We start from the raw sequence: 27,954 nt of genomic DNA, 5'->3' as shown, positions 1-27,954 counted from the left end.
CCAGGAGGTCATGGTTCAATTCATTGATGTTTTTTTCTCTCTCTCTCTCCCTCTCTCCCCTCCCCCCCTCCCTCCCTCCTTCTCTGAAATCTATAAAAATATATTTTTTAAAAATCAACTAATGGCTGCATTAAAAAAATGTTTAAAGTTTCAGGCTGTCAGAATAATGACTCTAGTATAAGAATTGGATAGTTTGATTTTAAGCAACCCAGCACATGAGAGATGAAGAAAATAGCAAATATGTAAAATTATCACAAGCTATTTATTATATTAGATTTTTGGTTTCCACCCTATTTCCTATGACTCAAAAGTGTGCAGAGAGAGTCCTACTATCAATGGTGGTCATCTCAAATTGGGAACACAAAAGCAGGCCATATTGAGGGCTTTGACCACTTCCCCAATGTTAGCCAAGTAGGAAGCATGATGCCTCTCACCTGGACAAACAATAAAGACCATAGAGGACCTCAGGAAGCAGACAGCTTAGGGTCCAAGGTGGCTAGAGCGAGTCCATAGGCACTACTACCAACTTCATATTAAATATTATTTCTTTTTAATCCCTGTTGATGAGGACACATCTTCTGAACATTGTGTTTACATGTAAAACACCTGGGCACGTTTCAAACCTAAAACCTGCTGTCACAGCATACAGGATGGAAAACTGCAGAGCCCAGAGTCCCAACAAAGCAAAGAACATTCCAGCCATTCCCACAACTCCTGGAGCCCCAGCCAGGTACTCTCAGCTTCCTTATAAAGTGGCTGAGTGGGTTTGGGAAGCAGATCGGTGCGTCGGTGTCAGTTAAAAGCAAGATGAGCCCCCACAGGAGCAAGCAGGGTGCCAAGGGTTAGTTTGGGGAGCAGACTAAATTAGAATGTAACACTGAGAAGGTGGCAATACTACAAGTCAGGAGATCCAGGAGTCTTCATTTTGCAACTTATCATGGGATACTTTGAAACTCTGAGTTTGCACTTGCTCACATGTTAGGATAACTGCAGTAATACCCGTACCAACCTCAGGAGATGGTCTGGATGGAAGGGATTCAATGACTTATTGTCCATGAAGGCACTCTGTAGAGCACTTTACAAAGGTATCCTCATTATTGTCATTACTATTTTGAAGGAAGCAGCAAAACTGTGGAGATGAACCTACAGGCCTCAGGGCCGTGGGACAAACAACAATCACACATTTTCTACTAGTTAAGCCACACGTCCTCTCTGCTCACTAGTGGGAAAGACAAGGATGAAAGACTTGCTGAAAGCATGTGTGCCTAATCTGGGTCTAGAAAGAATATAGTCATGAACTGTACAACATTTCGGTCAATGACAGATGGCTTACAGGACACTGATCTCCTGAGATTAAAATTCCTATCGCCTGATGACAATGGGGCTGTCATAGCATCTTAGCGCTTTCTGAAGAGTGACACCTCCTCAAGAAGAGGCTCAGGTAGGTCCTTCAGGAGGCGGTCCAGAAGAAAAAATACATCCCAGGAGATGACAGTTCCATGCCTGTTAGTGCCCCTGGAGACCTTCCAGTGGGACAAGATGTAGAGGTGAAGACAATGATACTGATGATCCTGACCCTGTGTAGGCCTAGGCTGATGTGTGTGTTTGTGTCTTAGCTTTTAATAAAAAAGTTTAAAAAGTGAAAGAAAATAAAACGTTAAAAACAGAAAAAGCTTATGCTGTAGAAGATATAAAGAAAATATTTTAGCACAGTTGTATAATGTGTGTTTTAAGCTAAGTGTTATTACAAAAGAGCCAAAAAGTTTTAAAAATGTTAAAAGTTGCCGTAACCGGTTTGGCTCAGTGGATAGAGCGTCGGCCTGCGGACTGAAGGGTCCCAGGTTCGATTCCGGTCAAGGGCATGTACCTGGGTTGCGGGCACATCTCCAGTGGGAGGTGTGCAGGAGGCAGCTGATCGATGTTTCTCTCTCATCGATGTTTCTAACTCTCTATCTCTCTCCCTTCCTCTCTGTAAAAAATCAATAAAATATATTTTAAAAAAAAAGTTAAAAGTTTATAAAGTTACTGTAAACCAAGGTTTATTTATTATTAAATAAAAACAGTTTCTATCACTTCAGTGTAGCCCAAGTGTACAGTGCTTATAAAGTCTGCAGTGGTGTTGTCATGTCCTAGGTCTTCATACTCACTCACCCTTCACTCACTGACTCATTCAGAGCAACTTCCAGGCCTGCAAGCTCCATTCATGGTAAATGTACCACTGTTTATTTTTACACCTGATTTTTACTGTACCTTTTCAATGTCTGCAATATTCGATACAGTACCATGCTGTATAGGCTTGTAACCTAAGAACAATAGGCTACCATACAGCTTAGGTGTCAGTAGGCTAGACCATCTAAGGTTTGTTAAAGTGCACCTATGATGTTCAAACAACGAAATCGCCTAACAATGCTTTTCTCAGACTATATCCCATCATTAAGCAACACATGACTGTAGTTATAGAAAAACCTATAAAGCTGAGAGGCATTTTGAGAAATATGTTTCTAAAAACTTCCCCAAAATGTGTTCCACAAGGTATCCAAAGGATTTGGTGGTGACATCAGTGTGGGAACCGGCTATCTCACCCAGGCCTTCTCTGAGACCACAAGAATGAATTTCCAATGAGGATATGGGATGCAGGATGTGCCAAATTTATTTAACAACAGAACCCCTTTTCCACAGAGCATCTGTCAAGAGGTTTCATGAAACATACATTGGGAATTAAACTCTCCCATTGGACATAATGTTATATGGGCACATGGACCAGCTTAAAGGGGAAACGAAAGTAACTGTTAACATCTGATCAGCAGCAGGCTAGTTGGTCCGACAGTTGTGGGTTATTGTTAAGCTGATCAGCAGCAGGCAGTTGCTGGACATGTTGGAAAAGGAGATATGGATTTTCTCCATGTACTGACCCAGCAGGACATTTCCATGAAGCACCCTGCTCCCAGCTCCTCCAGATGTACCAGCTATGCAACTCCGCACACCAGTCACACAGTAACTACACTTTATTTTTTGTTCTAAAATGTGTTTTTCCCCTCCGTGAACTTTTAATATTAGTCCAGACCTCCACTTCCCGTTACACACACACACACACACACACACACACACACACACACACACACGCCACCCTCCAAGCAAATGAAAAATCCCCGGCGATCTGTAACAAATATTGACACGAGGGGGGAAAAAGGCATGTTGAAATGTATTAGAATCAGAACCTGTACAAAAAAAAAAAATTAAAATATAACCTGAAACTGTTCAAGTTCAGAAAGGCTAGTCAAGTCCTTTTCTCTTGCCAGGAGAATGCCATCATCAGAGGGCTCTGGGTCATCAGCCAAGGAGGGGTGGAAAGAAACAGACAGAAGCAGCAACAGGTCCTTCCCCAGCAGGCTGGGCCTCAGCACCACTGTCCCCACCACAGATGCAGCCAGGAGTAATTAAAGATCTGGGGAGAGCAAGTGTTGGCAGACAGTCTCAGTGGGCAGCTGGGCCTTCACACCGAAAACCAGTCTGAGTAGTCAGGCAGCAGAGAACACCAAGCTGGAAGAAACTTCTGCCACCGAGCAGACCCAGAGCACCCTCCACTGGTGCTCGGATACCAGACATCAGTTAACTCAGTGCTCCCAACTAATGAGAGATTTGAGCTGGGCTTAAGAGGCTGAGTAAACATAGCCCAGCATCACATCCCTCCATGGCCTGATTGGAGCTGTCAATGAGGGACAAGGCAGGGGAGGGAAAACAAAGCATTTTGATACTTGGCTAGAGTGCCTGCACCATTGTGGGTACTGTGGTACATGGGGCTGGAGGAGTGCCCCCTCCTCACTCAGAGGAGCCTCCTTTGCAGTCATCCCTGTGGGCCGGTTAAAGCTGCCTCTGGCTATGACCAGCCTGACCAAATGGCATGGAGCAAAAGAAAAACTGGGAGAGACAAGCCCTTAAACAGAGACAAGAACCTCCTGGAGGGAAGCTGGGCAGTGTTGACCCTGTTGGGATGGCATCAGTGGAGCCCCTGAGTCTGAAGGGAACAACTGGGGAAGGAGGGTGTGGGCGAGGGAAAGGAGTTAACGGTTCTTCTGGAACAGTACCAACAGGATGGGGAGGCGCTGGTGAGGGGACGGGCAGGTCTGGAACTCACTGAAGGTAGAGAGAGGAGGAAATAGGCCCTAGGTGTCCCCTCCCCACTTGCCCAGGCCTGGTGAGTGCCAGCTGCCCCAGCCGGCCCTAGTGGCGGCTGGAAACCAGACCTTTCACTTTGGACATCTTCTTGGTGGGCTGCCTCTGCTCGGCGTGAGGGGGACATTCCCGTTCGGCCAGTTGTTGCTCCATCTCCTGAGCCGAGGAAGATGCTGTGGCCTTGAGGGTCTTCTTGATGTTGGTAACCTGGAGGGAGACACAAAATTTGTGTGCACCTTCTGTAAGCACCTGAAACTCATTCTCATTATAATAGGGGCCACCTAAGGAAGCAGCCAGAATCTTCTGCAAGAAAATCTGAAATTACCTTCAGAAACCCAGATGAGGAGAAACAAGTTGGGGCTACTCATGGGAGATATGTGGAAATGAGTCAAGCAAAAAAGTGGAACTAATGCCTGCTTCGTTGAAAAGAGGGGGAAAGCCATATGGAAGTGGACCAATTGGCAAAGAAGTGAAAGAAAGCAGTGGTTAAAATGGCCTTCGAAAAAGAAAGAGTGACAAAGAATTTGATTGCTACTGTTCATGAAACCAAATATTCCCACAAGAACTCTGGGGATTCTGCTCCCTGAGCGCTTCCTGAATAAACAACTAGAGGTTGAACTTCAGCCACCTAACTGATAAATGGCGAAAATGTAGTAAAAAACTAGCAAAATGCTATCACCCTACTGTTTTCAGGATACCTTTCTTCACTTAACGAAGGAGGGGCTCAAATCTATTTAAGCAACTCCTGAACACTTTCCCATGTCAGAATACACATTCTCTGTACCATCCGTGTACTATTCTGCTATGAATATTCTATCATCAAATTAGCTCTCAGTTTGTTATTCACCAAGTACAGAGCTCCTACAACAGCCTTCTATGTTTACCTTTGCACACTTTTGTGAATATCTGTGGAGGACAGTCTTAGAAATGAGCTTCCAGTTCCTAACCTGCCAGCACAACCAGCAGACTTGGCCCTATAGCACACGCACCCCACTCACCAAGACAGCTCTCCCATCAGCCTCTCAACAGACCCCAGTTCAACTGACTAAAACACTTTGCTGTTTGCCTCTTTTGCTATATATATTTTTTTCCCAAAAAAAGTTCAGCACTCTCAGTTTCACATCCTTTAACGTAATCTGATGTCACAGGTTCTCACCCGGCTCCATTCACAGAGGGCCCATTTGTGTTCTCTTCCCGTCCCTACCACCACTCCCCACCAGGGTAATGCAGACTCCCCATCTCTTGGTAACTCAATTCCATGTAAAAGTCTTTGATTCAGGATCCTGTCAAAAGCTTTTCACCAAATAAACAGACAAAAGCACAACCTCCCCCCCGCCCCCCTCATCCTGTCTCCTTTTCATTCAAATGCCTCCTCAAGTACTGCCCTCCCAATAAGCCCTTATTTTGGGTGCTCAGTGACCCTGGTCACATGCAAGGAAAAGAAATGAGACGTATCCCCAAGAGAAAGCTTGGTTCTCTCTCCATATCTGAAACACCACTCATGATCCTGTACCTTCCTTCCCCCAACACACATTCTTCACTCAAGCCATGCCAGTCCATTGTGTCTCGGCCGGAGCAGTCATTCATCTCGCCTTTGAAGCACCTTGTTATTCTATCCTGGGCAAGCTTTCTCCTTAGCTAGACATCTGACCCTCCCTGTAGTCAAGCACCTTTCCCACAAACCTGCCCTGACCACTCTAGCCCACACCGACCTGCCTCCCATCTATACTTGCCTAGCAGTACCTCTTCCTCTTACATGGTAAAAGAAGAGAGAAGAGCTTCCCGGGTAGAAAAACGTCACTCAATTGTGAGGCAAAGCAAAGGTAGATAACAGGAAGCAGAGTCCACAGTGGGAAGGAGCTGGGAGATGGAGAGAACACTCTCCAGGAGGAACCAGGAGGCACCCTTTGGTGAGCTCTAGCAGCCAACAAGCCTCAAGACTGTCACTAAACTAACTCCTGGGGGATTTTCTGGGTCATGGAAAACTGGGCTTACTTTGTCCAATTACACTTTATTACCTACGTGACTCAAACAAACTAATTTATAAATGTAATGTTATATATATTAACATTCCATACAACACCAGACATATGCACATACAAATATGAAGAAAGACATGCTCCAAAGTCAAATACAAATAAGGTGATGCTCTGATGCTTTAGAGACCATGAAACAAATCACAATGTTATTACTTTATCTTCCCCTGCTTTGCTAGAATTGTAACTTATTAATATGTGTTATTTCTGTGAAAGGAAGAGAATATTCTTAGGCAATAAGTGATAGAGCTGACTGCACTAAAAGGGAACATTTTTGAAGCTACAACTCACCAAAGGGAAGCTGCTGTTATAAGAATTTGAGGGGGAAACATCAAGTTTTCCCTCTTAGAAAAAGCAATCTAACTTAAGGACAAATAAGGAAAGATCACCAACTCAGTTGATAGAATGGCTAAAAAATTAGGTCAAGTGTAACAGAAGCATAAATACCAACAGAATATAACAAGAATTATACTTTTGTTCTTTGTAGATTTATTTTCTTTTCTAGTCAACAAATATTTAGTGAACCTTTGCTGGGGAACAATCAACAACCTACACTAAGTACTCCGATCATCATTTACTGAATGAAAAAACTTGCCCTGGCCGGTGTGGCTCAGTTGTTTGAGCATCGTCCTGTGCACCGAAAGGCTGCCAGTTTGAAAAATTGCCAGTTCAATCCCCAGTCAGGGCACATGCCCAGGTCAGGCTGTGGGCTCAATCTCCGGTCGGGGATATGCAGAAAGAAGGTAGCCTATCAACATTCTGCTCTTACATCCATGTTTCTCTCTCTCTCCCCTCCCTTCCTCTCTCTCTAAAAATTGACTTTTAGAAAAACTGGTAAGGCTCTAGGCTTTGATCATGCTCCCTTTCCTCTCATAGTGGTCTGTTCCAGATTTCCTAGAAGTTGATTACTAGTAAATCAGTAGGTTGGTATTAAGGGATCTTTAGCCTATTCTGCAAATTACTTTCTCTTGAACTTCATCTAATTCCTACTGCCACCTGGTGGCAGCATCAGGTTCTGTCAGCAGGGGTCTCCATAGCCATGTTTTGCATCAGGGAGCCACTGATTACAAACCCATGTGTTATGGCTCTTTTAAAAAAAATAATAATAATACTAACTTAAGGAGTCACACTCACCTTTACCCCAGCACCCAGCCAGTGCCTGTTTGTTGATGACTGATTATTTCATCTACAACAAGACTCACAAGATAAAGGAACAAACAGGGATCCCCTGGAGCAGGGGAACAAAATTCTCTTCCTTACCTCTGCCTCTACCTGCTGCTGAGTTCGGCTGTGGTTCTCCTTGTACTGGTTGGCTCTCAGAACTTGCTGCTCAATGCCTAGCAGAACTGCTTCACAGCCATCACACCTGCAAAGGAAATAGCCAATCCTGAGTCACATAAAGGTCTGGGAGCTCTCCTGCAGACTCCAAAATCTCCCTCCCAACTCCTTACGAGGGCTTTCTGTAACACCCCTTCTGCCAGGGTTCTTACCTCCATACTCCTTCCAAAAGACAAGCATTTCTAAACAGGGCATATAACACAGGGCACAAAGAGACAAATATGGAGGAGGATGTGGGGTAGTTTCTTAGAATACAGCCTTAATCTCCAAGTTCTGTATCCCATGGGAAAGTTTTACACATCATGAGATAAAAGGAATTAGGAGAGAGTTTACACATGTCTTGAGAGAAAAAATTATTTTCTAAAACCTTGTATTTTGAAGACTTTAAAACTCAGCTAAATCCTCATCTCCAACTAAGCCCATCGGGCTTTATAAGCCCCAAATCATTTAAATAACTTCATAACAAACCCTGTAGAACCTGAAATAGTTCTTGCACACATCAAATTCTATTAAAATAGAGTACGTGCAAATATCCCACTTCTTTTTATATACCAGAATATAGTCACATTAATATAGTGTGAATCTGTGTTCCAACTTAGAATAACCCATTCCTTGTCTTCACTATCTCTCACAATGTTTTTATAAACACTAGCCCAATGTTACTGATACTGAACATGGTTTCTCTTACCCAAAGAATCTTACCAACACTAACTTCCTGAGTTTGCAAAGCACAGGGTCCGTGTCACATAGCGAGGCTTCAGAGGCTCCACCTGCCAACCCTGGGCATTTTACAGCCCACCATTAAATAGTCCCCAGCTAAACTAGGACAAGAACTAGTTTACAACCAAGGCACTAGGAGGCCTGAAATGATTCCTGTTGCCACACAGCTATAGTCACAAATGTAGCCCCTAATTCTCTGCCTTACTATCCTAAGACCCCAGCTCCCAGGGAGCTCCAGCTAATACCTGGAGACCATATTTCCCCAAGCAGAGACTAGCTATCCCCCTCCCTAAAGAGAGGTGACCCCTCCATCTTTCAGCCTCACCACTCATGCAAGGTCTTGACAATATTATTGATGTCCTTCTTTCGGATGTCACGGCCAATGCAGAAGTCCACTTCCAGAAGCTGGTTTCGCTGGTCCAGCTTGCCCTGGATGATGTCAGTGTAGACAGCCTCGATGATGAGGTCTTCCAGTTCCCGGAGATTCCGCATCTCCAGGTCCTTCAGCAGCACGGAGTAGGGGATACACTGCAGACAAGGCCATGTGATATTTACAAAAACCACTGGCAAACATTAAAGAAATGCAAGTATTACCAACATAGCCAACAGCTGCCTCTGGGCTTTGGGAAATGCAGTGTAATGATAATTATTAACATCTATGGCAACAAGAGATTGATAAATGAGCTATAAGACCAATGGGATCCAAACAAATCCCATAGCCCATCTAGAAATGCATTCTCCAAGATTCTCTGCCTCCTGGACTTTGCCCAGCCTTCAGCTTTCATGCTTTGAAGCAAACTCTTTGGGATCCTAAAGACTTTCCAGAAGAGAAAGGGAAATACTTGGTATATACTTGGTATATGCCACTCTGCCACCTTCTGAAAGCTTGCAGACTTTGCATAAAATGCCAGCGCATCACAAAACTCCAAACAATCTCAGATGCTGGCGAGGAGAACTGAGGGCACAAGCAAAAACACATGCAGGCTAACACATCCACTATAGGTGGCCAGCGGTGCAGCCAGCTCAGTCATCCTCAAGTTTACAGTTGTTTTCTCAGACTCTTGTAACCAATGTCAATTCCCAACAACAGTCCTTTATTCGGCTGTACCAACATTCTGCATGACTCCAAGACAACTGGATATCTAAACATCTAGTTTTCTGCAAATCCTGACACATTACATTTAGTCTGGAAATTAACATAGTGATCAAATCTGCAGAAACTGACAGGAGGAAATGGATACAGAGAAGAGAGCACACCTACCTAGAGGGGTTTTTTATGACTAAAGGTCTGAAATCCAGGGGCGATAGGTGAACTTACAATGACAGGTTACAAAAATAAAGGAAAAAATTACTACTACTCTTTGGTACACTTAAGAAGTCCATGATCAGGACAAAAATATAAATAAATAACAGTCAGGTCATCATTTCCTAACAAAATAGGCCTCCCCTCTGAAATGTCAGGCTAGGAATCAGAAGTTTGTGATTAGATAAGGTAAATTGATTTCAGCAACTGAAATGGCAATACAAGAACAAACATATACCTCTCAAGCTCCATCACAGAGGGGAAATCCAAAGGCAACTTCTTCAAAGCATAGCCCCACAAAAATTTACTCAGGCTGGGATTGGGCAGAGAGCCAAATCAACTATCAGCTAACCTAATCTGGATCTTCTTTGTTAATGACTATGAGCAGCTGGTTGCAAGGCTGCTGCTAAAGTGAGCGGGGGTACACTCAGATATAATAGAGTGACATCTTACAGAAGGTTCGGGTCTAAAGCTAGCATGTAAGGCAAAAACTCCAATTAGTATAATTAATCTTGAAAATCCCCAAAGGGCCCTGGCTGGTTTAGCTCAGTAGATAAAATGTTGGCCCACAGACTGAAGGGTCCCGGGTTTGATTCTGATCAAGGGCACATACCTTGGTTACAGCTCGATTCCTAGCCCCAATGTGGGAGGCAACCATTTGTTGTGTTTCTCTCACTCTGTCTTTCCCCTTTCCTTCCACTCTATAAAAATCAATGGAAAAATATCCTCAGGTGAGGATTAACAAAAATAAATAAGAAGAAAATCCCTAGAGGAAGGCAGCATATTAAAAATTACTTCTCAGTAAGTCCAACATAGCAAGTTTGTCCTCCAGCATTAGTACAGTTCACTGTACACTGAGCAACAAATGAAGTGGTTCACTTGCCCTGAGATGCCCTGCTGTTTGAAAAATACCTATCTTTAGACAGCAGTCTCCCTTTAGGAATGGCAAATATTCACACCACATGAGGCACCACGGCATGCCAGAACTGAGATCTGCTGATTCACTATCACTCCTGGGCATATTTTTCCTAAATGGGAGGGTGAGTAATTGTCAACACTATTTTAATTATCTTTTGTCCTTTGCTGAGCAAATCCTATGCATTTATGCTATGACTCTACTGTATGTAGCTGGGAATTCCCACATTTATGCCAATTACAGACCTGCCTTGAGGGGAGGAGACAGGAAAGGGTTCAGAACTGTACCTTCATTCTCGATGCCAAGCTCACGATGGTAAGGTGCTTCAGCTTGTTCTGCTGAGCTGTGCTCAGTTCTGGCAGGCTCTCCTTGTTGGCTGCTCAGTCCCACCCACCACAAAAATCAAGACACAAAATAAAATTAGGATTTCTCTATGGAATAAACACACCATTTCCTCACACCAAATCTACTACTAAGTCACTCATGACTCTGCACTTATTCATTAGGCAAATGTTCCATGAGCACCTCCTGTCTTCTCTGGAAGACCATGTGCTTCCAAAGAAGACAAGACTCACTCTCTACACACAAGGAGCTTAAACTCCTGAAAAGCCAGGCATGAATGCACAAAATGACGACAAATTATCCTAATGGAATAGTACTATTTGTACCCTTTGTGACATTCAATCAAGTTCAACACATCTTCACTGAGCATCTGTTATGTGCAAGGCACAATCTTAAATTATTCAGGGGCACAGAGGATAAATAAGATGGGCCTTGTCAGGACTGCTGCACTACACATCTCCAGGGGCACCAACCACCTGGAACTATGCAACTCAGTGGCCCTGGACTTACCCTCAGTGTTACAAGTACATGTTTCAACAGCTACAAATGCAAGGCAGAACTAACAGAAGGTCCAAACTACCACGAGAGAGCAAAAGGGTGAGGAAGAGAGGGGGAAGGGTTGTGGGCGAAAGAGAGAGGCAAAGCTAGGAAAGGGGGATAAGGGATAGGAGAAAGAGCAAGTGAGTCCAATCACATTAGGAGATATAGGAGAGGGGGGAAAAAGAAACAGAGTTTGAGATAAGCCTTGAAGGATGGGCAAAATTTCAGTAATAGCAATGACACTAACAATAGCCATGGCGGCAGCCACAGGTAACATACAGGACAAGCTTAACTTAGTGTAGATGCACACACAGATCCAGAGGCACATACACACATCCAGCCCTCACAACAACCTCATGAGATAGATTCTAAATGCTCTCAATTCCTAATCCATAATACTGGACTCCAAAAGGGTGGTGAATCCAAACTGATTTTTTTTTTCTCCTTGAGCATGGTACCAAAATTCATCTGTTAGCAATTCCTGACCTGAATTAAGGTGGGCTTTTTATCCCACTTGTTGTGAACATTCACTTATTTTGCTACAAACTATGATGGCAGCCCTGGCGGGTGGCTCAGTTGCCTACAATGTGGTTCCATACACCAAAAGGTTGCGATTCCATTACTGCTCAGGGGACATACCTAGCTTACAGGTGCACTCCCCGGTCAGAGCACATAGGGGAGATAACTGATGATGTTTCTCTCTTACATCGATGTCTGTCTTGTCTATTTGTCTCTCTCTCAATTCCTTCCTCTCTCTCTCTAAAAAAATCAATAGAAAACATATTCTTGGGTGAGGGTTAAACAAATTATGATTGTGTTTGACTACAGGTGCTGCCCATACCCCTCAAGGGTGTTACATAAAAATGCATATGCATCATATTACCTTTTTTAATTCCCACAAATTCTAAATTCTGAAACATCTCGCCCAAGGAGTACAGGTAGAGGACATGGATTATTACAGAGAAGGAAACTGAGGCAGAGAAGATTATTTAATTTTCCAATGACATGACCAGTGGAAGTGGAGCTAGAATATGCAGGCAGTCTGGTTCCAGAATCTGTGCAATTCTGCCTCTACAGTGAGGACAGAAACAGAGGACACACTCATTGGAACAAAGTGAAGGTCCAGAAAAACTGGCAAGTGGGAAACTATACAGTCTGACAGCAGCAAAGAGTAAGCAGAAGTAAGAAGCAAGAAAGAGAGTAAGAAAGAGGGTAAGTCAGGGATATAGTAGGGAATGTTCTGACTCACACCACTAAAATAAACTACCAGGCCTTTGTCATGCCGCTAAAATAAGCCAGGGAAGCCAGACAAAAATGGCTTGGGTGGGAGGTAAGTTAGCATTTGGACATGCATGCACCTCATTCCTAATATTTATGATTCTAATTTTAAATGACTCAAATTACCTACAGAAGAGAATGGACTAAGTCAATTATGGAGTAGGAGATTGTGAAATACTAAAAATGACTTCACAGACTTAAAACATGAATGCCTATGAAATAAGTGGGGGAAAAAGCAAGATAAAAAATTGTGTACATAATCTAATCACACGTACATAATAGAAAACCCAAGCAGAGGGGGAAAACCCAGCACCATAACACTAACAGCAGTTTAACACTGGTACAACTATGAGTGACTTTTGCCCTCTATTTTCCAAATTATCTTCAATATAGTTTAGCAATATTATTTTTATAATATTTAAAATGTTTAAATACTTTACAAGTGGGTATTCTGACATTTCACAACACTCCAAGTGTTCTACAAACACTAGTCATCAAGAATCTCATCTGGAAAATAAACAAGGGCTATATTTATGGACAAGCATAAACATAGTCCCCATTTTACCCATTAAGAAATAAAAGGTGAGAAGGAAGAGTCCTCATATAAGATCACCTACAGAGCACAGTAAAATGGGCAACAGCCAGGTCAGGAAGTTCCCACCCCATCCTTTACATCCCAAACCTCGGTGATCCTCTTGGAGGCAACACATCTAAACAGAGGGATATAATTGAGAACAGTCTTTGGAGGATCTTAACCAACTCACCTATGTAATCTGGGTATGTTCCATAGGCAAACAGGTTCAGCAACTGCAAATACGCAGCATTAGCTCCTTCTGCAAGCTGAGTAGGGAAAGAAACAATTCAGAGACCAAGCTGTCTATCACTCACTGCAGTGTTCAAGCAGAAGGTGGGTGACATGTGCCACAGTTCTGTATTCTATTAGCTGGTCCCTTCCAACTCTTTCTTTGGGAAAAAAGTATTAAGATTAGTAAAGCCCCCAATTTAACTTTTCTCTCTCAGGAATTCCTTTCTTTACACTTCACATAGCATGCCCAAGGAACTGCTTTTGCTTCAACAGATACACAAAGCAGTAAGTATTAGAAGCAGTTCAAGTTTTCTCAAGATTCCCTTGCCATTAAAATGAACACTGGAGCAACCTTGTCCACATACCATCTTGGCAGGTACAGCATGAGCCACTATCAATCCAAATTAAACAAAATGTAGGGTTGGTTCCAAGTTTCAGGACTCTATGTGGACTGTGACGCTGGGAGAGATGAGCACAGCATAAGGTGCGACAGAAGAGCCAGGTTGGGACAAGAAACCAGGATATCAGGCAACCCTAAGTAAAACTTTTCATTACAATTATTTATTCCTCACTAATGTTGGTGTCAAAGAGCTTTCTTTAGAAGAAAAACAAAAGAGAATGTATTCTTCCTGAAATGCTCTGCTGTCAATTACCTTAACTGGGTATTTCTTTTACTCACAAATATGGACCTGTTACTCTTCCAATTTACCAAACTCAGTGAAGTTTAAACAGGAAAACCCAAGTTATTCTATGGACACCAATGAAATACTAATCAATTTTAACCACCTTTTAAAAAAGGGTTCCGCCGGGACCGGTTTGGCTCAGTGGATAGAGCGTCGGCCTGCGGACTGAAAGGTCCCAGGTTCGATTCCGGTCAAGGGCATGTACCTTGGTTGCGGGCACATCCCCAGTGGGGGGTGTGCAGGAGGCAGCTGATCGATGTTTCTCTCTCATTGATGTTTCTAACTCTCTATCTCTCTCCCTTCCTCTCTGTAAAAAATCAATAAAATATATTTTTAAAAAAATAAAATAAAATAAAAAAGGGTTCCAAGCCTGGCCAGTGTTGCTCAGTTGTTGAGCATCAACCCATGAACTAGGAGGTCATAGTTCAATTCCCAGTCCAGGCACATGCCCAGGATTGCAGGCTCCATCCCCAGTAGGGGGTGTGCAGGAGGCAGCCGATCAATGATTCTCTCATCATTGATGTTTCTATCCCTCTCACCTCCTCTCTCTGAAATCAATAAAAGCATTTTATTAAGTTTATTAAAGGTTTCCAAGAAACTACATTTGTAATTTCAAACCACTGTAAGTCAACTAGCTTATTCCAGGCTTACATATGGAAAAAACAAAACAAACTACGGGGAGGTAAAGGGGATTTGTTAAACACCCCAAATTAGAGCAAGCATCCTAATATCCCAGTCTACCTTTTCAGGTCTGTTAACAACCTCCTGAGGTCCTGAATCAGAGGTGGAAGAGACCATCTAATCCAATCTCCACTTTTCAAACAGATGATTACAAAACTAGCTGTAACAGACTATATCCTCTAGAGCAGATGCTCCAAAACTTCTCCCACTGGCCCAAATCAATAAGGTCTTTCCAGTTTTAATTTTCATCCATCTCCTCTTAGCCAATCTTTCACAATTACAAAACAACTAGTTAGCATATTCTTTCAGGCTTTTTATGAACCTGAAGGAACAGATTATCCCTTAGTCATCTCTTCTATTTAAATGATTAGCTATTAAGCCATGAAAAGACACAGAGGAAATTTAAATGCATATTACTAAGTGAAAGAAGCCTATCTGAAAAAGCTACATTGTATATGATTCCCTCTATAGCAGCGGTTGCCAACTGGTGGTCCGAGGACCACTGGTGGTTCGTGAGGTCCAAAAGTTTGGCAACCACTGGTTTAAGGAAACCTTTGGAGCAACGGTCGCCAACTGGTAGTCCGTGAAGTCTGAAAGGTTGGCGACCACTGCTCTATAGCATAATAGAAAAGTCAAAATTACAACAACAGTACATAGGTCAGTCAGTGGTTGCCAGGGGTTAGAGGGGAGGGAGTGATGAACAGGTAGAATACAGAGGAGTTCTAGGGCAGTGAAACTACTCTGTATGATACTGTAATAGGGGATACATGGCATTATGCATTTGTTCAAACCCATAGAATGTACAGCACCAAGAATGAACCCAATGTAAATTATGGACTTTGGGTGATAATGATGTGTTAATGCAGGCTCCACACTGGTGAGGGATATTGGTAACAGGGGAGGCTATTCATGTGTGAGGGCAGGGGATACATGGTAAATCTCTACCTTTCTTTCAATTTTGCTGTGAATCTAAAACTGCTCTAGCCTGGCCAGCATGGCTCAATGGTTGAGCATTGACCTATGAATCAGGAGATAACAGTTCAGTTCCCGGTCAGGGCACATGCCCGGGTTGTGGGCTCGACCCCCAGTGTGGGATGTGCAGGAGGCAGCCAATCAGTGATTCTCTCTCATCATTGATGTTTCTATCTCTCTCTTCCTCTACCTTCCTCTCTAAAATCAATAAAAATATATTTTTTAAAACTGCTCTAAAATATAAAGTCTATTTTTTTAAAAAGAACCCAGTTCTCCTCCATTTTTCTCATAGCATTCCTTTTCCTTCTCTGATATATTAAATTTGTATTGAAAGCTCAGTGTGTCCGTCTACATATTAAGCTGTAAGGAAACAAGGGTGAGCACAATGGAGCATAGTCTCAACAACACTGATATTAAAAAAACTCACAATTAAAAAAATAAAAGCAGCTCTTTTGGTCTCCAGCTGTTGCAGGGAGAAGAAATGATGCTATGTCCACGTGCCTACAATGGATGGTCATAGGGAACTGCTCCAGTATCCTCATTAAGAGGAACAAGCAGATGTACAGCAGCAAGTCCAGTCATCTGAAGGCCTGCAACTCCTACTACAACGGGCTGATTCACCACAAAGCTGTAGGTGTGGAGCCAGCAGCCAACAGCAGAAGTGTCCTAGTGGTCGTGACGTGAAGAACCAGCCAACAAAAGACAACGGCCTCCGCCCTGGCTGGTGGGCCCAGAGATAAGCGAGTTAGCCCACATACCCAGGGGTCACAGATTTGGTTCTGGTCAACATTTCTGGGTTGCAAATTCCCTGGCCCCAGTCGGGGCTCCTGCGGGGAGTAACAAATTGATGTGTTTCTCATATTAATGTTTTTTTTCTCTCTCTCCCCCCCTCCCCCCCTTCCTCCCTTCCACTCCCTCTAAAAACCAACAGAAAAAAAATATCTTCAAGTGAGGATAAAAAAAAAAAAAAAAAAGACAACCACCTCCTATGTGTGGACCGCCAAAAATAAGAATACCAGGCCACCCTCAGCCTCATCATGCACACAATCCACAAGAACAAGTACTGCCCAGATTTGTGGATGGAAGCCAGCTGCAGAACCAGCACCATCCTGGCAGCCAGAAAGAAGCTGTGATAGTGAAAAGGAAGCCAACCCACCTCACCAAGAGTGCCTGAACACAACACCCAAAGTAATAACGATGCCACCAGACTGCTATATATCTCAATCAATAAGTATAAAAATATCAATGAATAAATAAATACAGTAATTCTCCATATCCAGAGGTTTCACATTGGCGATTCAACCAACCACAAACCAAAAATATTTCGGGGGGAAAGTCCCAGAAAGTTCCAATAAGCAAGCCTTGAATTTAGCCACACACCAAGCACTATGCTGAATCCCTGTGAATAAAGTGATGTGATAGTATACCCTGCTATATATGCAAACGCTGTGTATTTTATACAAGGGACTTGAACATCAGAGGGGGGTCCTGGAACCAATCCCCCAAGGATACCGAGGGACAACCGTATAAAAGTATCCAAAGTGGGAAGTAAAGTTGAAAAGTAGAGGTTGCTTTACATCCCTTTATTCCACCTGGTCATTCTTCACTGGATCATCTCAATTTTAAGGCACAACAACCAAAACTGGATACCCAAGGTTTTAATAACTACAATCAAACAAAGAAGCAAACAAGCAAAAAGGACTTCACAGCTTGCCAGTCATATCCTTTTTATACATCTACTTTACACAGCTACACAACATTGCCCTTTTCCACAGGAAAAATACATTCCTTATTCATGCCTATCTCAGGTTCAACAGCAAACATTTTCTGCCATTATACACCTGACCAGTCTTCCTTGTCTATATTTGCACTGGAGGTTTTATCCTTAAGAATGCCTGAAATTACCCGTTAAACATCAGTCTATGATTATACTCTATGTTTCTAACTTACGAGGTTTAATTGGATCTTTTCCCTATCTTACAAAATTAGATTAGCAACCCAATCTAATTTTACCTCAAGTTCAGATGAAAATGTTGACTAGAAGGAATCCAAGACATTATCCTTGCTCTCTTCCACTGTCCCACCAATTCCCATCTCTCCCTCAACAGGGTTCCTCACAGGTGCACAATGCTTTGGCACTGAAATTCCTCGGAAACCTGGAGACTCAAATGAAGGCTGAGAATAAAGAAGATAGAGAAATTGTTCTTACCTCCTGCACATTGGCCAGCTCCAGCAGTTCTCCAAAGACATAGACTCCAGGAGCCTCCAAGACTTGGTTTATGAGAGCAGTGAGGGCTGAGCCACTAGTACCTTTGGCTAGTAAAATAAACTGTTCCAGGAGGTTACTTGAGGGTTTCTGTTCACCTGCCATTCTCTGGTCTTAAGATCTGTCCAAAAGAAAGGTGTTTCCATCATTTTTCCTTCTCCTTTGCAAAGTCTATGCTTATTTAATGCTGGATCAGATATCTGAATAATTTTATAGTATTAAAAAAAAACACAACAGTTATAGAGTCCAGATGCTATGATCACTTAGTGAGATGGGTAGGATTCAACCTGGAGTTAAAGGGATTTTGTCCTTATGCTGAGGTTTGAAACATACTTAGTAAAAGCCACTTTATCCCCATTTGACCCTCTCCCAAAGGCAGCATGTTCTAAACCCTTAAACCTAACCAGGACTTAAAGAAACACACAGGAGGGAAAAACCAAGATGGCGGCATAGGTAAACACCGGAGATTGCTGCCTTGCACAACCACTTCAAAAATACAACTAAAAGACGGAACGGACATCATCCAGAACCACAGGAAGGCTGGCCGAGTGGAAATTCTACAACTAGAAGGAAAGAGAAAAGCATACCGAGACTCAGAGGAGGTGCGGTGTAGAAGTAAAATACAGAGGTACAGAGGCGCACAAGGAGCGGGCTGGTGGCTGAGGGCACAGTTGTCTTTTTCAATCGGGAGGGAGTCTCAAGCTCTGAGCTCCAGTTCTGGGCGAGTCTCTGGGGACCCAGACTCATACGGGAGAAACTGGACTGTCTGGCATCGGTCAGAACTCCAGGGCAGCTTTCTCTCGGAGGTGCTTGCAGCAATTGCCGAGACACTGAGAAGCAGGCCCTGTGAGGGCAGGACTGAGAGTAGCCATAACTGCTCGCTCCACCCTGTTGATCCCCTGGGACCCCGCCCTGCCGACTCCGTGCACAGAGTCTTTTGCATATGAAAGGCCTGGCCCTTTGCAATGGATAATTACCTAACAAACTGCAGCTGGCCCAAGGACCCAGGGCAACTTGCATTGCGTCACAGCTGGCTCCTGCTGGGTAGCCACAGGCAAAGGCTAGATTAGCAACTCCTTAGAGATCCAGGAGCCAGTGTGCCCAGTGGTCAGAGTGGGACCATCCAGATTGCAGCTCCTCAGACCCATAAAGGACACACTCAGGGGGCAGACTCAGTGACTACCAAAGCCCCATTGAAGCAAGTCTTGCCCTGGAGGGGTGTCTCCAGCACAGAAGTTCTCCCACTGCAGACACAGCTGATTCTCACAGCCAATTGGCCTGGAGGTCAATCCCTCCCAGTGTTACCTACAACAATCAAGGCTTAACTACAACAAGACTGTGCACAAAGCCCACAAGGGGGTGCACCAAGAGTGTCTACCTCAGGTAATTGGGGAGGCTGAGCCACTGGGCCCTATAGGACACTTAGCACAGAAAGCCACTCTATCGACACAGCGAAGCATAAAAAATGCGGAGACAAAGAAACAGGAGACAAATGACAGAAATGGAGGAAAGCAAACTACTGGATATAGAGTTCAAAACCACACTTTTAAGGTTTTTCAAGAATTTTCTAGAAACCTCCGATAAACTTAATGAGACCCTCAAGAAATCTAATGAGACCCTCGATGTTGTGATAAAGGACCAACTAGAAATTAAGCATACACTGACTGAAATAAAGAATATTATACAGACTCCCAACAGCAGACTAGAGGAGCGCAAGAATCAAGTCAAAGATTTGAAATATGAAGAAGCAAAAACACCCAACCGGAAAAGCAAAATGAAAAAAGAATCCAAAAATACAAAGATAGTGTAAGGAGCCTCTGGGACAGCTTCAAGTGTACCAACATCCAAATTATAGGGGTGCCAGAAGAAGAGAGAGAGCAAGATATTGCAAACCTATTTGAAGAAATAATGACAGAAAACTTCCCCTACCTGGTGAAAGAAATAGACTTACAAGTCCAGGAAGTGCAGAGAACCCCAAACAAAAGGAATCCAAAGAGGACCACACCAAGACACATCATAATTAAAATGCCAAGAGCAAAAGACAAAGACAGAATCTTTAAAATATATTTTTTTATCGATTTTTTACAGAGAGGAAGGGAGAGAGATAGAGAGTTAGAAACATCGATCAGCTGCCTCCTGCACATCCCCTACTGGGGATGTGCCCACAACCCAGGTACATGCCCTTGACCGGAATTGAACCTGGGACTTTTCAGTCCGCAGGCCGACGCTCTATCCACTGAGCCAAACCGGTTTTGGCGAAAGACAGAATCTTAAAAGCAGCAAGAGAAAGACAGTTACCTACAAGGGAATACCCATATGACTGTCAGCTGATTTCTCAACAGAAATTTTGCAGGCCAGAAGGGAGTGGCAAGAAATATTCAAAGTGATGAATACCAAGAACCTACAACCAAGATTACTTTATCCAGCAAAGCTATTATTCAGAACTGAAGGTCAGATAAAGAGCTTCACAGATAAGGAAAAGCTAAAGGAGTTCATCACCACTAAACCAGTATTATATGAAATGCTGAAAGGTATCCTTTAAGAAGAGGAAGAAGAAGAAAAAGGTAAAGATACAAACTATGAACAACAAATACACATCTATCAACAAGTAAATCTAAAAATCAAGTGAATAAATATCTGATGAACAGAATAAACTGGTGATTATAATAGAATCAGGGGCATAGAAAGGGAGTGGACTGACTATTCTTGGGGGGGGAAAGGTGTGTGAGGGATGCGGGAAGAGAATGAACAAAAATCGTGCACCTATGGATGAGGGCAGTGGGGGGGGGTGAGGGCGGGGGGGGGGAACTGGTGGAGGGGAGCTATGGGGGGAAAAGAGGAACAACTGTAATAATCTGAACAATAAAGATTTAATTAAAAAAAAAAAAGAAAGAAAGAAAGAAACACACAGGAGCCCTAGCCGGTTTGGCTCACTGGATAGAGCGTCAGCCTGGGGACTGAGGGGTTCCAGGTTCGATTCCCATCAATGGCATGTACCTTGGTTGCAGGCACGTCCCTGGTGGGGGGTGTGCAGGAGGCAGCTGATCGATGTTTCTCTCTCATCGATGTTTCTCTCTATCCCTCTCCCTTCTTCTCTGTGGAAAATCAATAAAATATATATTAAAAAAAAAAAAGAAACACACAGGAGTTTTCCAGTACCTGTTTTATATTCACCGTATTTATTGACTCGTTAAGAAAAAGAAAATCCTGCCCATACACAGACGTGGCAGATGTAAGCAAAAGCAATCAGTTACAGCTTCCAGTGTGTCATTCGACTCCCACCAACAGCCAGGTACAGATAAGGAAAAGACCCAAAAACAGACCAAGAAAGATGTCTCATTTAATCAGAAAAGTTACTTAAGCATAGAAAAAAGGGGGAAATCATCTTGAAAGATAAGCAGCAACATATTCAAACTAAGAAAATACATGGTGTGTAAGTCCATAAAAAAAAAAATCCCTCAATTTGGCCTTCACATATCCTACTTGATATGTGACATTTTACTAAACCTGACTTCAGCATGTGTATGAAACACCCAGAAAACAATGAAGATATTATATTGCCGTCCTGAAGACATTAGGGGCAGGAGAGCCCCTCAACTGCATAGTCTAACCACGTGCTGAGTGTATGTGGGCGCACACACTGCACAGGAATCCTGCGTAAGAAAAGATTACTCCTCCAAGAATGGTACGTATTGGGCCGGATGACAAAATGAAGGAGAAGAATTATAGCAAGCTGAAGCAGAGAACAATTCAAAGAACGATAATTTGGTGCAAGAGAAACTAAGTTTTCCTGGGGAAGCAGGCACACAGGGCAGCAGCAGTCCTTTTACAGTATTAGAGAAACAAGTCTGTCGCCTCACTTAAGGTCACTAAGGTCTTGTCGGAAACAAACAAACAAAAAAAGTGAAGTGCCAGGGAATAAAGGTTGCTGAGAAGGCAAGTGGGAAGAGGAGAGAAGGAGAGAAGGTGGGAGGAAGAAGAGGGGGAGGTGATGGCTAGGAAAGGATGAACGAAAACCTTTCCAAGTGGAACACGTGTGAAGCGATTGAATGGAAGGGACTGGGGTGGAAACGGATTCGACAAATGGGCAGAAATTTCGGGTTTTTTTTTTTTTTTTAAATATATCGGCCTGAAAAGCAAAGCCCGTGGGGGCAAAGAGGTAAGGAGGCGGCGCTGGTAATCGCTTTCTTCTGGAGTGGGCGGGCCCGAGGAGGAGGCTAGAGACGCAGGGACCGTGAATTCCGTCGTGGGGGGCACTATTTTGATGGGTAGCAGAGGGTAAAGTGGCAGCCTTTGGGAATGGGGAAGCGAGAGGAGCCGCGGGGCGGCCGCTGAGGGTCTCAGGCTGGGAAGGACTTCAGGGAGGGCGGACCGGCGGCGGCGTGCGCCGGACAGAGCGGCGAGTGAGGAGCCGCGGGGCGCGCTCTCCGGGGCGGGGGCGGGGCAGAGCGGCCGCGGGCTTTCCCGGCAGCGGGCGTGAAGCCGAACAACCCCGACTAACCTGCCTGCTGGGTCCCGCCTTCTCGCCGGCCCCGACCTGTCTTCGCGGTCTCTCCGTCCTCTAGGTCGCTGTCTCGGCCTCCCGGCGCCTGCCCGCAGGTTGTCAAGCGTCCATGATCGACCCGGCGTCCGACGCTTTTCTACCTCCGCCGACCCGTCGCCCTTACCGCTCCCCCGGAAGCCTCCCGCTGCTGCACTCGAGTTCCGCCCACACTAGGTTCTCCTCGCTGGGGAAGGGGTCCTCGTGGGTCTGTAGCCCAGGAATCGGGTGGGCGGTCGCCAACCGGGGGTCCGCGAGGTCCGAACGGTTGGCGACCGCTCAGGCGGTCCTGGGGCCCAAACTATCACCATCACCATTTCCTGGGTCTGAAACCCACCCCTTTGGTGGAGCTTTGCCCACAGGAGCTCCCTATGGCGACTGAGGCTCCCCTGGCGTAGGGAGACATATTAAGCCTAATAACTGTCTATTAGTCGTTTTTCCATGTGCTAAGTGCTGTACATTGTCTTGTTGAATTTTCATAACTTTATGGCCTACAATAGTACCCCCATTTTTCAGGTGAATTAACTAAGCCTAAAAATCCAAAAGCCAGTAAGTAGCAAAGTCTGCTTTGGCACCTAGGCTATCTGAAGCCAAAGACATGTTCTTGACATCTATTCAGAAAAATGTTTTAAATAAGCAAGAGCTGGACTGAGTCAACAATGCCTCTGTGGCCAAAATGACATTCATGGCTGCATTTGGGACTTACCAACTCCACTGGAAGATGGCTACGGAAGATGGCTACATAACTGAATACTTAGGCTGATTCCTTTAAAGTACAGTATACACAACAGGCTTTCAGGTCTTTTTTTTTTTTTTTTTTTTTGAGAATATGTTTATTAAAGCTGGGAACAGTGAAACAAGGAAGGGCCTACGATAAAAGAAACAACAGGAGAGAGCCTACGTGGGCCTGCTCTGGCTCTCTAGAAATGTTATGGGAAAGAGGTGAACCAAGCCGGGGCTGCTGTCAACTCACTGAAAAGTCAGAAAAACATGGGGCCTTGGAGACAGCAATGCTACTGCCCATTGCTCCACTGGTTGTAAATCTTGTGGAGAGCCTTAGAGCTTAGGAGAAAGAAAATTCATTCGAAAAGGAGATTCAAGTGGTGTACCCCAAAGAGGACTCTCCAACTTTCAGGTCTTGAAGATGAAGAAAAGACCTCTATTTGCCCTTTGTGCTTTATAGAGTGCAGAAATCAGGACAGATGTGAAGGAGCCTAACACCAACCCATGCATGTATTCAAAAAATGTCTTTAGCACCTATTATTTTCTAGAATGTTACATGAAGAAAAAACAAGGTTCTTGCCCTCAAAAGCTTCAATGTGTTAAGTGCTATGAGAGACAACACTTTGGAAGCACAGGAGAGTATGTTGAGGAGGAAGAAAAAAAAAACAGGCATCTTCAAGGCAAAAATGGGAAGAAAAGGGGGCAGTGATCACAGTTACAGGCTTGCACTGTGCAACATATATTGATGCAGAAAAGAAATCCATAATAGCTGGAACCAAGGTTTCAGAAATTAGGAAAACAGAGCTGGAATCAGGTCATCCAGGGTCTTGGAAACCACAGGCCTGGCACCATACCCAGTAAATACCTAAATACAGCAAAGTATCTACCTATGAGAGTTTACTGTCCCCTGGAAGAGACAGGCCTATCTGACCATGATAGATGGTTGCCACAGGCACCTAGGAATACAGGCAAGGCTCTCCTTGGGGAGAAGAGATCTAAGGCACACTTCTGGGGAAGATGAGGCTTGAGTTGAGCCTGGAAGAATAAGCAAGCAAATCACAAAGGGTGAAAACCATATAAAAGAGGTTTTATTTGCTCTTAAGGGCACTTGGAGGGCTAGCTTAGGGTTTTAAGCTGTGGAGAGCTATGAATAATTGCCATTTTAGAATGATCACACCAGCTGCTCTAGGAATGGATTGGATGTGGAGAGAACTGGAGCAGGGAAACCCTTGAGTGACTTGATGTATTCCAGATAAGAGACTGTGAGATCTTGAAGAAAGGTAGTGGCAGTTGGGCATGTAAAAGAAGGGATGTTGTTAGAGACATTTAGACCATATGCGCTACCATCAATATTCCAGCAGTGCCTCCACTTCCTCCAGAACAATGTGCAGACTCCAAAACTGCAGCTAAAGCCTTTTGCACTATGCCTCCTGCCTACCCTCCCATCTTTGTTGTGCCTCACCCTCTTTACAGCCCAAACTCCAGGCCTTGCATTGCCCATCACAAACTACACCCTCACTCACAGCAGGGCCTCGAGCTAGCTCTATCTTCTTTGCAAATCTCTCCCCTCATAATTCCCTGCTAAAATCCCACCAACAATACCCTGAACTCCAAGATGACATCACTAGTACCACTGAAGGAGGAGAAACTCATGGATGTCAAAATGAGAGCTGCCAAGCTGAATACTGGGATTTCACCCCTAAAGGCACTGCTGAAGCATTTCAAAGAGGTTTCTACTGGTATTACAACAAGTATACCAATGTCAAGAAAGGGAGCATCGATGGGGTTTCTATGGTGCTGGCAGCTTCTGTGTGTTTTAACTACTGCCATTCGTATAAGGAACTCAAACATGAGCTGTGACTGAAGAGCACCACTGAAGAGGGCCCAATGTGGACTCCACATTCCTGACCATGATCTTTGTCCAGCACCTGTGAATCCTTTCATATTGTACTTAATAAAAGAAATCCTGGTTTAAAAAAAAGTTTTTAAAATAAAATCCTACCAACCCTGTACACAAAGATTTCTTAAACTTTATGTAAAAAGCATTAATTGTAAAAGAAAACACAACTATTGCACTAGAATTAAGAATTTCTGTGTATCAAAATACACCAGTAAGGAGAGTGAAAAGACACGCTACAAACTTGGAAAAGATATTTGCAAGCATATATAATTCCATATCCAGGCTATAAAAAGAACTATAAATCAATAAGAAGACAAACAATAAAAAAAAGAAGACAAACAGCCCAGTAAAAATAAATAAATAAATAAATAAAAGATTTGAACAAGTATTTCACAAAAGACATCCAAATAGCCAATAAGCACATGGAAAGGCCCTCAACACCAGAGACATTGTAAGTAAGAACTATGCTATGAGATGCCACATTTAACCAAAATGGCTAAAAATAAAAGACTGGCAGCACCCAGTATTGACAAGGTTAAAAGTGAACTAGAACTCTTACATTGCCGGTGAAGGTGAAAACTGCTACAAACACTTGCATAACTGGCAATATCTACTACTGCTGACCAACATAGCCAGCAACTCCTCTCCTGTAAATGAATACACGAGTCCACAAAAAGAAACATAAGAATGCTCATTGCAACTCCTGCCCCAGTAACTCAGTTGGTTAGAGCGTTGACCCAATATGCCAAGGTTTTGGGTTCGATCCCCAGTCAGGGCATATACAAGAATCAACCAATGAATTTGTGAATGGTGGAACAACAAATTAATATTTCTCTCTCTCCCTTCCTCTCTCCCTAAAAATCAATTTTTTAATTGATTTCAGAAAAGAAGAGAGAGATAGAAACATCAATGATGAGAGAGAATCATTGATCGGCTGCCTCCTGCACATTCCCTACTGGGGATCGAGCCTGCAACCTGAGCATGTGCCCTTGACCGGAATTGAACCCGGGACCCTTCAGTCCATAGGCCGATGCTCTATCCACTGAGCCAAACCAGCTAGGGCTAAAATCAATTTTTTTAAAAAAGAATCAACCAATGATTGCATAAATAAGTGGAAGAACAAATCAATGGATCTTTCTCTCTTGCTCTTTCTAAAAAATTCAATCAATTAAAAAATTATAATAAAGATTGCTCATTTCAGCTTTGTTAATAAAAGCCAAAAGTTGATAACTAATAACCTAAATGTCCATCAACAGTGCTATATGCATACAATGGAATACTATTCAGCAATTTTTTTTAAAAAAGCTGCTACATACAGATGAATGTCACAAAAATATTGATGAATGAAAGAAGACATTCATATTGTACATACTGTATAATTACATTTAAATGAAACTCAAGAACAGATAAAACTGATCTATGGTAATAGAAGTCAGAAGAGTGGTTATTGGGATGGGAAGATGCACTACTGACTATAAAGGGGCACAGCGGGTCCTGGAATAATTCTATACCTTGATTTGGGGGGTGGTGACACAGGTGTACACATATGCAAAAACTGTGCCCTTACTGAATGTTAAAAATCTAAAGAAAATTTCTTAACCAAGGAAAAAAAGAGTCTACTTATCCTTCACATTCAAATGCCACCTCCTCTATCAAGTTTTGCCAGCTAGAATACATCTCTTCATGACAGCCTCTGTAGCATTCTGATGTCCTGTCTTTTATGCCATTTATCATGCTCCATCTCAAATCTCAGTGGAGTCTCCTCATTTCCCTAACTAGGTTATTATCTTCCTGTGGCAGTAACCATGTCTTTCACCTTTTACTGACAGAGGGCCTGGCAAATAAGGAAAGCTGAGAAAACTGTTTGTTGAATTACATGGAAGGAAAAATTGGGTGGGTGCCCACACGGGTTAAAGGGGAACAAAAAGAGGAAGGCCTAGAAAAAGAAATAAATCTCCAAGGAAACCTTAACTTACACTACAACTATTCCTGAAATCTCATTAAATGTCACCTTGAGCAACAAAGAATGAATCAAAACACCAAGTCCTACCTAGAGTGAAGATGAACAAACATCACACTTACAGGAAATCCACCAAATAAATGCTTACCAAACCTCTGGGTGGTTTCAACCTGTATGAGGAAATTTCACCAAGGAGAATAACAATCACATAGCCATGCTGCTAAAAATATCGCCAGCCTGGTGTGCAAAAAGCTCAGACAGCGGGGTCAGGAGACTTAGGGCCTAATTCTAACTCTACCCCAACTTGCTGTGACCGGTGGACAATCTCTTCGCTTCGGTGGGCCTCGGTTTCCTCATTTGTAAAACAACAGGGGTCGGATTAGCAAATTCTCTAAAGTCCTTTCCTGTATTTATATTCTGGGTATACAATCACTCTCTCCCAGTCCAAGGCAGGAACACAATAGAAACCCCCGCAAAACACGTAAAAGGCGCTCCAGACCATAAAACCAACATGATTTTAAGGAGTTATTTTGTTACGTTATCTTTCACGGTTTAATCAGTGTTTTTGTTTGTTTGCAGCCTTACCATGATTTGCAGGAGATTTCTGAGTTCCATGTAAACAGAAGTTACCTCTCTGTGGGCTGTCATCTTCTTTTAGAGTGAAGAGGGTCTTCCCGCCTGGTCCCAACTCTCCAGATTCAAAAACCACCAAACCTGAGAGAGGGTTTATGAATTTGCGCACACTGCGCGGCACACTGAAGTCTAAGTTACAGGGGAA

General features: G+C 43.4%; 1 protein-coding gene and 1 pseudogene across 4 annotated transcripts; one reads left to right on the top strand and one right to left on the bottom strand.

Annotated features, from left to right (window-relative positions):
- Positions 1-3,181: 3,181 nt before the first annotated feature.
- COPS7B (COP9 signalosome subunit 7B) lies at positions 3,182-27,948 on the bottom strand. 4 transcript variants are annotated; one of them, XM_059703521.1, is made up of 7 exons: positions 27,807-27,948; positions 17,997-18,174; positions 13,411-13,486; positions 10,774-10,862; positions 8,593-8,795; positions 7,470-7,575; positions 3,182-4,380 (listed from the first exon to the last, which is right to left on the bottom strand). In XM_059703521.1, exons 2-7 carry the CDS (start codon positions 18,156-18,158, stop codon positions 4,222-4,224), a joined length of 795 nt encoding a protein of 264 aa, XP_059559504.1. In that variant the 5' UTR covers positions 18,159-18,174; positions 27,807-27,948; the 3' UTR covers positions 3,182-4,221. The 4 variants fall into 4 exon arrangements, with proteins under 4 accessions (XP_059559504.1, XP_059559503.1, XP_059559502.1 ...); XM_059703520.1 differs by having other exon boundaries at positions 27,762-27,939; XM_059703519.1 differs by lacking the exon at positions 27,807-27,948 and adding an exon at positions 22,555-22,716.
- Positions 24,358-25,191, top strand: LOC132238351 (ATP synthase subunit f, mitochondrial-like; annotated as a pseudogene).
- Positions 27,949-27,954: the final 6 nt, after the last annotated feature.

Source organism: Myotis daubentonii, chromosome 7 (assembly GCF_963259705.1).
Source record: "Myotis daubentonii chromosome 7, mMyoDau2.1, whole genome shotgun sequence".
Classification (NCBI taxonomy): Eukaryota; Metazoa; Chordata; class Mammalia; order Chiroptera; family Vespertilionidae; genus Myotis; species Myotis daubentonii.
The sequence above is the reverse complement of the archived record's forward strand: the minus strand, read 5'-3'. Positions and strand labels throughout refer to the sequence as shown.